This window comes from Lucilia sericata, unplaced genomic scaffold, assembly GCF_015586225.1.
Source record: "Lucilia sericata isolate MDLA Ls3-8-SP2 unplaced genomic scaffold, ASM1558622v1 Contig000584F_arrow, whole genome shotgun sequence".
Lineage (NCBI taxonomy): Eukaryota > Metazoa > Arthropoda > Insecta > Diptera > Calliphoridae > Lucilia > Lucilia sericata.
In genome coordinates this window covers 18,364-32,083 of record NW_023994591.1, presented here as the reverse complement: position 1 = coordinate 32,083, position 13,720 = coordinate 18,364, and the positions used below count along the sequence as shown (strand labels likewise).

The window sequence follows — 13,720 nt, the reverse complement described above, 5'->3', positions numbered from 1 at the left end:
GTATTATATTTTAAAAATTAAAAAAAGATGTTATTCATAACTATGTATAAGTATTCTACTGCTATTTTTACTACTTTATTTGAACAAGCATGTGTTAGTTTGTTTATTTTCTTTTTTGCTCTCATACTCTTTTAAACTGCTCTCAGCTGTTCAAACAACAACAAATGCATAAAAAAATGTTTTGTTTTTGTTTTGGGGGGCCAAAATGAAACGCTGAGAAATCAGTATTGCAAAGAAATTCGTGACGTGTGGTTAAAGAAAAAGAAACTGCGGTTGGAGCAAAATAGAAATTATACAAAAAATCACCAACGTGGGTAAAAAAAGTAAAGAAAAAATACATAAAAATAAATACAAAACATATTTATAAAAGAAAAAAGTGAAATTTTACTAAACGCAACGAAATAAAATCAAACAAATTAAAAAAAAGTAAACAAATACTACAAAAAGTTTAAATATAAAAATTGAAATAAAATCCCCCAAAAAAGGTCAAAGGTGTTGTGTTTTTTTAAATGCTTTTGTATAGATTATTTAAAAAAATATTAGGTGCCTATTATGAAATGTTATAACATACATATAATGGACCAAAGTCAATAATATAATCTATACAAAATGAAAGTGAAATCATCTTTTTTGGTATTGAGTGTGTTTTAAAGTTTTATTTTTCTACTCTATTCCTGCTGTGGCCACTTCCCCTACATGGGGTATTTTTACCATAAATAATGAAGTGCAAATCTAAAACGTAAATAATGCAAAGTATAGCAACAAAATATTTCACAAGTACAAAAAAAAAATCGAAAGTAACAAAATAACAACAACAACTCCAATAATACATATAAATTTATTTGTAAAAAAAGCCAAAGAGAAAACGCAGCAAAGCGTTTCATTATGTTGTCGTAATAAAAAAAAACTGAAAATAAATAAATAAAATACTGTTTTTTGGAGCTAAATATATATTTGTTGTTAATACCGTTACATAGTTTATTATTAGTGTACAACAACCACATAAAGGCCAGGCCTCCCACCGCCAACAGTTTAATACAAGAGCAATAAATGCAAAGAACTACATACATACATACATATTCATTTGTTTTTCTCAAGCTTCTTTTGGCATTTGTTTGTTATTATTGCTTTTTTAAGAAATAACAAAAACAAAACCTGTCACTGCAGCATTCCTTTTGCATTTTACCATGTTTTTGTTTTGTTTGTAGAGTTTTTATATGTGTAAGGCGTTACGAGGGGGCAAATGCGGGCAGTTTGTTTTTGTTAGGGTATTTTTTTTTTTTTCTTTTACTTGGATTCTATTTTTTGCAAGGGATTATTGAACTTAATAATTAAGTACTTTCTTTTCGCATTTTCTTAAGATTTTCGCGTTTATTGTCTTTGTTGTCTGGTTTTTCTTATTGGAACATTATTATCAAAGCAAAATACGAGGACTATTGGAAAATAATGTTGATCACAAACGGAACAACTTTTCTATAGAAAAGAATCTACAATACTATAGAAAGGTTGATCACAAACTTTTCTATAGAATAGTTGGTCACAATCGAAACAACTTTTCTTTAAAAAAATCGCAATTGGAAGAAGTTTTCTATAGAATAGTTAAACACAAACGTAACAATTTTCGATTACATTTAAAGAAATTTTCTCGACATTTAAGTGGTAATCAGGGATGCCAAATTTGCACTAAAAGAATCTCCAAAAAACAGTGTTAATTTATTTCCATTTTTTTCTAAAAATTTTGCAGTATGAACCAAAAATGTCTAAAGCTCCTTAACTAATATAAACAAACACTATGTAAATAATTTAATTAAAACAAAAACTTTAAAAAAAACGCTCTCTTTCACACTCCGCTACTTTTCCCACACTTTCTTGCAACACGGCAACTGTTTCCTGTAAAAACTACATCTTTAATAACCAACAACTATATAAAAACACAAACACTCCAAATATGAGTGTTTCTACTACCACCTTAACATTAACTCGTGTACCCTCACTAGATGAAACTTTACAAAAAGCTCAGTATAACTATCAGTCAGTTAATAATACAACAAATAACAGCAATATCAACAATAACAACAACAATAACAGCATTACCTCGTCAGCCACATACTATCACTTTCCCAGTGAAACGATATTAAACTTTAAAAATGAACCAAGACCATTAACATCTGAAGAATCATTACTGCTAGAGAAAACCAAGCAGACGCATAATCATGCTAATGCCACCAATGGTCTACTCATGCACAAGAGTAGTAGTTATAATGGTACCACAGTTAAAGGCAAATCCACTATCATCAAACAGGATAGTTTGAATGGACGCATTAATACAACACTCACCGATAGTGATAGTGAATATGGTAGTCGTATTACCATACCACCCACAAAATCAGCCGGCAGCAGCTCTTCGCCTATGGCTAATGAAGCCGATGATGAACATGATAGCTTTTTAGTGGGTGGTTCTTCGTTGGCCGAAACTGCCACTTCAAGTAGTTGTAATAATCGTCGTTCAAATCGTTCGAATAGTAAAACCCGCACTTCAATATGTTATCGTGCCAATGCTTTTATCTCACGCAATTGGTATCTCAGTTATTTGGTACCACTCTCCATACTCCTGGCTCTCATGTTTGTCGCTTATTTGACACGAGATTATGCGAAACGTTTGCTGTATTGGATTGAGACCCAGAATCCTTGGATTATATTCACCATATTTATGTTTCTCTTTATTGTTGTTAGTTTTCCAATTGTAGTGGGTTATTTTGTGCTGATGATAACAGCGGGTTATTTGTTTGGCTGCATTAAGGGCTTCCTAACTGTGATATTGGGTGCAAATATGGGTATCGCCATAGCTCATGTAACTTTAAGAAGTTTACGGCATCGTTTACCTATACAAAAGTGAGTATTAAATGAGAATTTCTATTAAAAGTTTATGTAGATTTAAGTTTTTTGCTTGGACATCGGACAAAATTTGAAGAAACAAAAAACTTTTCAATTGAACTACTTTTCTATAGAAAAGTTGAAAAGTATCTTATGTTATTTAGTTTTTAAACTTTGTTCTAAAATCCACTGTACGTATTCTCCCTTGAAAATAAACTGCAATGACATTTGATAAAAGCAAAAATCAGCAATAAACTAAATCAATTAATTTGTTTATACATAAACAAACTAATTAATACTTACAAATACAGTCGTGTTAAGTAAACGTGTTTGAATTAACGATAACAAATTGTATCTCTAAGTACAAATACATTTCATGCAAACAGTGGCAGTATGTTTGTACTATCGGTTAAAGTTTTAATAGGGATTCATTCCAATGAAATTTATGGGGGATTATAAAGTCGTCAATTTTCTGTTGTTTATTTAAGTTTGTTTTTATTCTATTTATCAGCTATAAGCATGTAATTGATGGAAAAACAGTGGAATAAAGAATTTTGGTAAACATTTAGAAAAATTGCTTTTCAACAACTTCTGTTAAGAAAAGTTACTCAACGAAAACATATCTTTGATGCTCTAAGACAAATTTTCTTTAGAAAAGTTGTTCTACTATAACTTTTCTTTAGAAAAGTTGCTTTACAACAGCTTTTTTTTGAAAAGTTGCTCTACGACAATTTTTTTTAGAAAAGTTGCTCTAAGACAACTTTTCTTTAGAAAAGTTGCTCTACGACAACTTTTCTTTAGAAAAGTTGCTCTACGACAACTTTTCTTTAGAAAAGTTGCTCTACGACAACTTTTCTTTAGAAAAGTTGCTCTACGACAACTTTTCTTTAGAAAAGTTGCTCCGCGACAACTTTTCTTTAGAAAAGTTGCTCCGCGACAACTTTTCTTTAGAAAAGTTGCTCTACGACAACTTTTCTTTAGAAAAGTTGCTCTACGACAACTTTTCTTTAGAAAAGTTGCTCTACGACAACTTTTCTTTAGAAAAGTTGCTCTACGACAGCTTTTCTTTAGAAAATATGCTCTACGACGACATTTCTTTAAAAATTTGCTCTACGACAACTTTTCTTTAGAAAAGTTGCTCTACGACAACTTTTCTTTAGAAAAGTTGCTCTACGACAACTTTTCTTAAGAAAAAATGCTCTACGACAACTTTTCTTTAGAAAAGTTGCTCTACAACAACTTTTCTTTAGAAAAGTTGCTCTACAACAACTTTTCTTTAGAAAAGTTGCTCTACAACAACTTTTCTTTAGAAATGTTGCTCTACGACAATGTTGCTCTACGACAACTTTTCTTTAGAAAAGTTGCTCTACGACAACTTTTCTTTAGAAAAGTTGCTCTACGACAACTTTTCTTTAGAAAAGTTGCTCTACGACAACTTTTCTTTAGAAAAGTTGCTCTACGACAACTTTTCTTTAGAAAAGTTGCTCTACGACAACTTTTCTTTAGAAAAGTTGCTCTACGACAACTTTCTTTAGAAAAGTTGCTCTACGACAACTTTTCTTTAGAAAAGTTGCTCTACGACAACTTTTCTTTAGAAAAGTTGCTCTACGACAACTTTTCTTTAGAAAAGTTGCTCTACGACAACTTTTCTTTAGAAAAGTTGCTCTACGACAACTTTTCTTTAGAAAAGTTGCTTTACGACAACTTTTCTTTAGAAAAGTTGCTCTACGACAACTTTTCTTTAGAAAAGTTGCTCTACGACAACTTTTCTTTAGCAAAGTTGCTCTACGACAACTTTTCTTTAGCAAAGTTGCTCTACGACAACTTTTCTTTAGCAAAGTTGCTCTACGACAACTTTTCTTTAGCAAAGTTGCTCTACGACAACTTTTCTTTAGCAAAGTTGCTCTACGACAACTTTTCTTTAGCAAAGTTGCTCTACGACAACTTTTCTTTAGAAAATCTGCTCTACGACAACTTTTCTGTAGAAAAGTTGCTCTACGACAACTTTTCTTTAGAAAAGTTGCTCTACGACAACTTTTCTTTAGAAAAGTTGCTCTACGACAACTTTTCTTTAGAAAAGTTGCTCTACGACAACTTTTCTTTAGAAAAGTTGCTCTACGACAACTTTTCTTTAGAAAATCTGCTCTACGACAACTTTTCTTTAAAAAAAGTTGCTCTACGACAACTTTACTTTAGAAAAGTTGCTCTACGACAACTTTACTTTAGAAAAGTTGCTCTACGACAACTTTTCTTTAGAAAAGTTGCTCTACGACAACTTTTCTTTAAAAAAAGTTGCTCTACGACAACTTTTCTTTAGAAAAGTTGCTCTACTACAACTTTCTTTAGAAAAGTTGCTCTACGACAACTTTTCTTTAGAAAAGTTGCTCTACGACAACTTTTCTTTAGAAAAGTTGCTCTACGACAACTTTTCTTTAGAAAAGTTGCTCTACGACAACTTTTCTTTAGAAAAGTTGCTCTACGAAAACTTTTCTTTAAAAAAATTGCTCTACGAAAACTTTTCTTTAAAAAAATTGCTCTACGACAAATTTTCTTTAGAAAAGTTGCTCTACGACAACTTTTCTTTAGAAAAGTTGCTCTACGACAACTTTTCTTTAGAAAAGTTGCTCTACGACAAATTTTCTTTAGAAAAGTTGCTCTACGACAACTTTTCTTTAGAAAAGTTGCTCTACGACAACTTTTCTTTAGAAAAGTTGCTCTACGACAACTTTTCTTTAGAAAAGTTGCTCTACGACAACTTTTCTTTAGAAAAGTTGCTCTACGACAACTTTTCTTTAGAAAAGTTGCTCTACGACAACTTTTCTTTAGAAAAGTTGCTCTACGACAACTTTTCTTTAGAAAAGTTGCTCTACGACAACTTTTCTTTAGAAAAGTTGCTCTACGACAACTTTTCTTTAGGAAAGTTGCTCTACGACAACTTTTCTTTAGGAAAGTTGCTCTACGACAACTTTTCTTTAGAAAGGTTGCTCTACGACAACTTTTCTTTAGAAAGGTTGCTCTACGACAACTTTTCTTTAGATAAGTTGCTCTACGACAACTTTTCTTTAGAAAGGTTGCTCTACGACAACTTTTCTTTAGAAAAGTTGCTCTACAACAACTTTTCTTTAGATAAGTTGCTCTACGACAACTTTTCTTTAGAAAGGTTGCTCTACGACAACTTTTCTTTAGAAAAGTTGCTCTACAACAACTTTTCTTTAAAAAAATTGCTCTACAACAACTTTTCTTTAAAAAAATTGCTCTACGACAACTTTTCTTTAGAAAAGTTGCTCTACGACAACTTTTCTTTAGAAAAGTTGCTCTACGACAACTTTTCTTTAGAAAAGTTGCTCTACGACAACTTTTCTTTAGAAAAGTTGCTCTACGACAACTTTTCTTTAGAAAAGTTGCTCTACGACAACTTTTCTTTAGAAAAGTTGCTCTACGACAACTTTTCTTTAGAAAAGTTGCTCTACGACAACTTTTCTTTAGAAAAGTTGCTCTACGACAACTTTTCTTTAGAAAAGTTGCTCTACGACAACTTTTCTTTAGAAAAGTTGCTCTACGACAACTTTTCTTTAGAAAAGTTGCTCTACGACAACTTTTCTTTAGAAAAGTTGCTCTTCGACAACTTTTCTTTAGAAAAGTTGCTCTACGACAACTTTTCTTTAGAAAAGTTGCTCTACGACAACTTTTCTTTAGAAAAGTTGCTCTACGACAACTTTTCTTTAGAAAAGTTGCTCTACGACAACTTTTCTTTAGAAAAGTTGCTCTACGACAACTTTTCTTTAGAAAAGTTGCTCTACGACAACTTTTCTTTAGAAAAGTTGCTCTACGATAACTTTTCTTTAGAAAAGTTGCTCTACGACAACTTTTCTTTAGAAAAGTTGCTCTACGACAACTTTCTTTAGAAAAGTTGCTCTACGACAACTTTTCTTTAGAAAAGCTGCTCTACGACAACTTTTCTTCAGAAAAGTTGCTTTACGACAACTTTTCTTTAGAAAAGTTGCTTTACGACAACTTTTCTTTAGAAAAGTTGCTTTACGACAACTTTTCTTTAGAAAAGTTGCTCTACGACAACTTTTCTTTAGAAAAGTTGCTCTACGACAACTTTTCTTTAGAAAAGTTGCTCTACGACAACTTTTCTTAAGAAAAGTTGCTCTACGACAACTTTTCTTTAGAAAAGTTGCTCTACGACAACTTTTCTTTAGAAAAGTTGCTCTACGACAACTTTTCTTTAGAAAAGTTGCTCTACGACAACTTTTCTTTAGAAAAGTTGCTCTACGACAACTTTTCTTTAGAAAAGTTGCTCTACGACAACTTTTCTTTAGAAAAGTTGCTCTACAACAACTTTTTTTATAAAAGTTGCTCTACAACAACTTTTCTTTAGAAAAGTTGCTCTACAACAACTTTTCTTTAGAAAAGTTGCTCTACGGCAACATTTCTTTATAAATGTTGCTCTACGACAACTTTTCTTTAGAAAAGTTGCTCTACGATAACTTTTCATTAGAAAAGTTGCTCTACGACAACTTTTCTTTAAAAAAGTTGCTCTATGACAACTTTTCTTTAGAAAAGTTGCTATACGACGACATTTCTTTAGAAAATTTGCTCTACGACAACTTTTCTTTAGAAAAGTTGCTCTACGACAACTTTTCTTTAGAAAAGTTGCTCAACGAAAACTTTCTTTACCCCACGACAACTTTCATTTAAAAAGATACTCTTGAAAAACTTCCCCTCAAAAAAAATATCCTTGAGTTAACTTCCTATGTCTTTGTCAAAGAATTTATATCTTTTAGCCTTTATTTTCCGCTGACATCCTATCAAAATAACCTTAACAACCTCTCTACCGGTTGCTTTCAATATTGATTGACCTCTTCATTTCTTTGTACTTTTGTATTCAAATTCTAACAAAAAAAGGTTGGTCTTTATTAATGACCTTCATTGATTGTCAGTTTAAAATTGACACATGTAAGTTTAAAACAACAAAATCTTTTATGTTCAATTCGTATGAATATGAGAGGGTGGGTGTTTTCACTTGGCTCAATGAATTTTTTATGAATTAATATGAACATTTTCTGTTTCTTTTTTTAGCTTTTTTATTGTATAGTAAACAAAAATAATATAACATTTCTAACAGTTGCACAAATACGATGACATTTTTTACAACTGTCAAGATATTGTCAGTAAAAGTTTTGCGTATTTTACGTCATACTTGTTGTCGACTCTTGTTCCCTCACGTCCTTCTAACTAATTATTTATTTAAGTTGTTTAAAAAGCATGCTCACAGTGGGACGTAAATAAATAGGTAGGGAGACTAGTTTGAAAGGAATATGACAGAATTTCCACTTACCTCGGAATGGTTAACAATTGTGGGTAATTAAGTAGAAGAGACATTAAAGGAGAAAAAAGCTTTATAGGCATCACTAATTTACGTCAAAATAGTTTTAGAGATGCCACATTTTCAACAAGATATTACACTCATTTTGTTTATATTAGAAATATGTATTTGACTTTTTACACATGAAGATTCACTGCTATTTATATCTCCAATACTGTATTACAATGCAAAAACTACATGATGTTACCTAAAGGCAATTTGACAGACATTTGGAAAAATAACAAATAAGTCAAGAAGACTATGTTTATAAAAGTATGCACATCGTCCGTCAGTTGAAGAACCATAAAGACAGACAACTATTATTGCTACTGCTTGCAATTACCCTTAAGCTAATAAAAAATTTAAAATATAGGGGGTATTTATTGTATGCATGTGTTTTCAATTGGACACACAAATTTACACAACATCATAATCATTGTCGTCACTACTATCAATTACGCTTCTCTTCTTTGTTTTCAAGTCAATTTAGAAAACTGTAAAAAATTTTCCAAAAAAAACATTCCCCTTTTTTTCATGTTTTTCCCCTCAAAGCCACAGATTAATTGACTCGTGACCTATATAAGTAAAATATTAAAAATTTCAAGGTTTTTGTCTGTTCTATGGCCTCTTTTTTAACTTTAAGATAATATTTTTTCAACACGTTTTGCTTTATTTTCAAATCGTGTCCAATTCTTTAGTTTATGACATTTAAAGTATTTTTTTTATAAGAAAATGCTGTATTGCATTCTTAATTTTCTGCGGCCATTAAATTATCATTGTTGTTGCTGATAACAAACTAAAAAAATTTCTACCAATATTCAAAAAAAAAAAAATTGTCGATGAGCCACTTTTCTAAAGAAAAGTTGTCGTAGAGCAACTTTTCTAAAGAAAAGCTATCGTAGAACAACTTTTCTAAAGAAAAGTTGTCGTAGAACAACTCTTCCAAAGGAAAATTGTCGTAGTTAACATAGTTAACATAGAGAGCAGAGAGCAGAGCAACTTTTCTAAAGAAAAGTTGTCGTAGAGTTGTAGTAGAGAAACTTTTCTAAAGAAAAGTTGTAGTAGAGAAACTTTTCTAAAGAAAAGTTGTAGTAGAGAAACTTTTCTAAAGAAATGTTGTCGCAGAGCAACTTTTCTAAAGAAAAGTTGTCGTAGAGCAACTTTTCTAAAGAAAAGTTGTCGTAGAGCAACTTTTCTAAAAAAAGTTGTCGTAGAGCAACTTTTCTAAAGAAAAGTTTTCGTAGAGCAACTTTTCTAAAGAAAAGTTGTCGTAGAGCAACTTTTCTAAGAAAAGTTGTCGTAGAGCAACTTTTCTAAAGAAAAGTTGTCGTAGAGCAACTTTTCTAAAGAAAAGTTGTCGTAGAGCAACTTTTCTAAAGAAAAGTTGTCGTAGAGCAACTTTTCTAAAGAAAAGTTGTCGTAGAGCAACTTTTCTAAAGAAAAGTTGTCGTAGAGCAACTTTTCTAAAGAAAAGTTGTCGTAGAGCAACTTTTCTAAAGAAAAGTTGTCGTAGAGCAACTTTTCTAAAGAAAAGTTGTCGTAGAGCAACTTTTCTAAAGAAAAGTTGTCGTAGAGCAACTTTCTAAAGAAAAGTTGTCGTAGAGCAACTTTTCTAAAGAAAAGTTGTCGTAGAGCAACTTTTCTAAAGAAAAGTTGTCGTAGAGCAACTTTTCTAAAGAAAAGTTGTCGTAGAGCAACTTTTCTAAAGAAAAGTTTTCGTAGAGCAACTTTTTCTAAAGAAAAGTTGTCGTAGAGCAACTTTTCTAAAGAAAAGTTATCATAGAGCAACTTTTGTAAAGAAAAGTTTTCATAGAGCAACTTTTCTAAAGAAAAGTTATCATAGAGCAACTTTTCTAAAGAAAAATTATCATAGAGCAACTTTTCTGAAGAGAAGTTATCATAGAGCAACTTTTCCAAAGAAAAGTGTTCGTAGAGCAACTTTTCTAAAAAAAAGTTGTTGTAGAGAAACTTTTCTAAAGAAAAGTTGTCGCAGAGCAAAGAAAAGTTGTCGTAGAGTAACTTTTCTAAAGAAGAGTTATCATAGAGCTTTTCTAAAGAAAAGTTGTAGTAGAGAAACTTTTCTAAAGAAAAGTTGTCGCAGAGCAACTTTTCTCAAGAAAAGTTGTTGTAGAGAAACTTTTCTAAAGAGAAGTTGTCGTGGAGCAACTTTTCTTAAGAAAAATTGTCGTAGAACAACTTTTCTAAAGAACATTTGTTGTAGAGCAACTTTTCTATAGAAAAGTTGTCGTAGAGCAATTTTTCTAAAGAAATGTTATCGTATAGCAACTTCTCTAAAGAAAAGTTGTCGTAGAGCAACTTTTCTAAAGAAAAGTTGTCGTAGAGCAACTTTTCTAAAGAAAAGTTGTCGTAGAGCAACTTTTCTAAAGAAAAGTTGTCGTAGAGCAACTTTTCTAAAGAAAAGTTGTCGTAGAGCAACTTTTCTAAAGAAAAGTTGTCGTAGAGAAACTTTTCTAAAGAAAAGTTGTCGTAGAGCAACTTTTCTAAAGAAAAGTTGTCGTAGAGCAACTTTTCTAAAGAAAAGTTGTCGTAGAGCAACTTTTCTAAAGAAAAGTTGTCGTAGAGCAACTTTTCTAAAGAAAAGTTGTCGTAGAGCAACTTTTCTAAAGAAAAGTTGTCGTAGAGCAACTTTTCTAAAGAAAAGTTGTCGTAGAGCAACTTTTCTAAAGAAAGTTGTCGTTGAGCAACTTTTCTAAAGAAAAGTTGTCGTAGAGAAACTTTTCTAAAGAAACGTTTTCTGAAGAAAAGTTGTCGTAGAGCAACTGTCTAAATAAAAGTTATCGATGAGCAACTTGTCTAAACAAAAGTTATCGATGAGCAACTTTTCCTTCAAAATGATGATAATTTTATCATAAACTGAACAACTTTAGTGTGGAAATGATGATCCCAAACTGAAGAACTTTTCTATTTAAAATATGATCACTAACTGAACATGAAATTCAATACCGTTAGCTATATTTAGTAAACTACAAATTCGTTGTTGATTGTGTTAAATTATTAACTCTGCCATTATAAGTAGCAAATTTTATAGCATACATATTTATTGTTTTATTTTACGATTTATTTTGTATACCAGTACTTGTTGATGATAAGGCAAATTTTAATGTTACTGAACGTTTTGTGTGTTTTGTTTATAATTTCTTTTACCCGACAATATAGTTTGACATTTGTGCCAAGTTCAATGCTAAATTGTTAATTACTATGAAGAAATGTGATTTGAAATAATAATTTTGTGTATAAATAATTACAAGTTTGTATAAATGTTTTCGGTAAGGTGGCAAAGAGCTAAAAGCAATTAAAAAGAAATTGAAATATTTGTGATGAAAGGTATTACATTTTTTATTAAAAAAGGGATTTGAGACTTTTTTAACAGAAAAAGATTTTATATAAATCTTCACATACTTGGCATCACTGCTAAATATAATAATTGGCATCACTAGCAAATGCTTTCAGTGATACCAAATATGCGTTTTCAAATATTGTGAATTAATGCGAAGTTTTTTTTAAATATTTTCAAAATCTTTTCAATATTCTTTCTTTTAAAACCTTTTCTCTGCACTGTTTAATATAAATACGTAATTTAAATTTGCTTTTTTTTTTTGTTTTTACTCATCTTAATATAGTTTATTTGTTCTACTGAAGCAATTAAATTTCTTCTTTATTTATTTATTCCTACAAAAACAAAAAAACATAAAGAAATTGACGTCTGATATTCAGCGACACTTAACGAATTTCCATACAATTGAATGTTTTTCATTAATTATGAGATTTTTTTTTACTGATTGAAAACAATTGTTATAGTTTGCTCGTAATATTCAAATTATTAAAAAGGGTGTTACAAAAAAGCCCTAATTTCTTAAAGAATTTTTGTTCTAGTTCAGTTCTAGTTCATTTCTAGTTCAGTTTCTAGTTCATTTCTAGTTCAGTTCTAGTTCAGTTCTAGTTCAGTTCTAGTTCAGTTCTAGTTCAGTTCTAGTTCAGTTCTAGTTCAGTTCTAGTTCAGTTCTAGTTCAGTTCTAGTTCAGTTCTAGTTCAGTTCTAGTTCAGTTCTAATACATTTCTGGTTCAGTTCTAGTTCAGTTCTAGTTCATTTCTAGTTCAGTTCTAGTTCAGTTCTAGTTCAGTTCTAGTTCAGTTCTAGTTCATTCTAGTTCAGTTCTAGTTCAGTTCTAGTTCAGTTCTAGTCAGTCTAGTTCAGTTCTAGTTCAGTTCTAGTTCAGTTCTAGTTCAGTTCTAGTTCAGTTCTAGTTCAGTTCTAGTTCAGTTCTAGTTCAGTTCTAGTTCAGTTCTAGTTCAGTTCTAGTTCAGTTCTAGTTCAGTTCTAGTTCAGTTCTAGTTCAGTTCTAGTTCAGTTCTAGTTCAGTTCTAGTTCAGTTCCAGTTCAGTTCTAGTTCAGTTCTAGTTCAGTTCTAGTTCAGTTCTAGTTCAGTTCTAGTTCAGTTCTAGTTCAGTTCTAGTTCAGTTCTAGTTCAGTTCTAGTTCAGTTCTAATTCAGTACTAGTTCAGTTCTAGTTCTAGTCCAGTACTAGTTCAGTTCTAGTTCAGTTCTAGTTCAGTTCTAGTTCAGTTCTAGTTCAGTTCTAGTTCAGTTCTAGTTCAGTTCTATTTCAGTTCTAGTTCAGTTCTAGTTCAGTTCTAGTTCAGTTCTAGTTCAGTTCTAGTTCAGTTCTAGTTCAGTTCTAGTTCAGTTCTAGTTCAGTTCTAGTTCAGTTCTAGTTCAGTTCTAGTTCTAGTTCAGTTCTAGTTCAGTTTAGTTCAGTTCTAGTTCAGTTCTAGTTCAGTTCTAGTTCAGTTCTAGTTCAGTTCAGTTCTAGTTCAGTTCAGTTCTAGTTCAGTTCCATTTCAGTTCTAGTTCAGTTCTAGTTCAGTTCTAGTTCAGTTCTAGTTCAGTTCTAGTTCAGTTCTAGTTCAGTTCTAGTTCAGTTCTAGTTCAGTTCTAGTTCAGTTCTAGTTCAGTTCAGTTCTAGTTCAGTTCTAGTTCAGTTCTAGTTCAGTTCTAGTTCAGTTCTAGTTCAGTTCTAGTTCAGTTCTAGTTCAGTTCTAGTTCAGTTCTAGTTCAGTTCTAGTTCAGTTCTAGTTCAGTTCTAGTTCAGTTCTAGTTCAGTTCTAGTTCAGTTCTAGTTCAGTTCTAATACATTTCTGGTTCAGTTCTAGTTCAGTTCTAGTTCAGTTCTAGTTCAGTTCTAGTTCAGTTCTAGTTCAGTTTAGTTCAGTTCTAGTTCAGTTCTAGTTCAGTTCTAGTTCAGTTCTAGTTCAGTTCTAGTTCAGTTCTAGTTCAGTTCTAGTTCAGTTCTAGTTCAGTTCTAGTTCAGTTCTAGTTCAGTTCTAGTTCAGTTCTAGTTCAGTTCTAGTTCAGTTCTAGTTCAGTTCTAGTTCAGTTCTAGTTCAGTTCTAGTTCAGTTCTAGTTCAGTTCTAGTTCAGTTCTAGTTCAGTTCTAGTTCAGTTCTAGTTCAGTT

The 13,720-nt window shown here is 31.3% G+C and overlaps 1 protein-coding gene across 1 annotated transcript in view; it reads left to right on the top strand.

The window, feature by feature from the left end:
- The first annotated feature begins 223 nt into the window (after nucleotides 1-223).
- The window catches only part of LOC119606431 (Golgi apparatus membrane protein tvp38-like), a 29,696-nt gene continuing 16,199 nt past the window's right edge, over nucleotides 224-13,720 (top strand). The window contains 2 exon segments of the mRNA XM_037959946.1: nucleotides 224-323; nucleotides 1,745-2,896. Of these exon segments, the coding sequence (XP_037815874.1) occupies nucleotides 1,949-2,896 (948 nt within the window). The 5' untranslated portion in view covers nucleotides 224-323; nucleotides 1,745-1,948.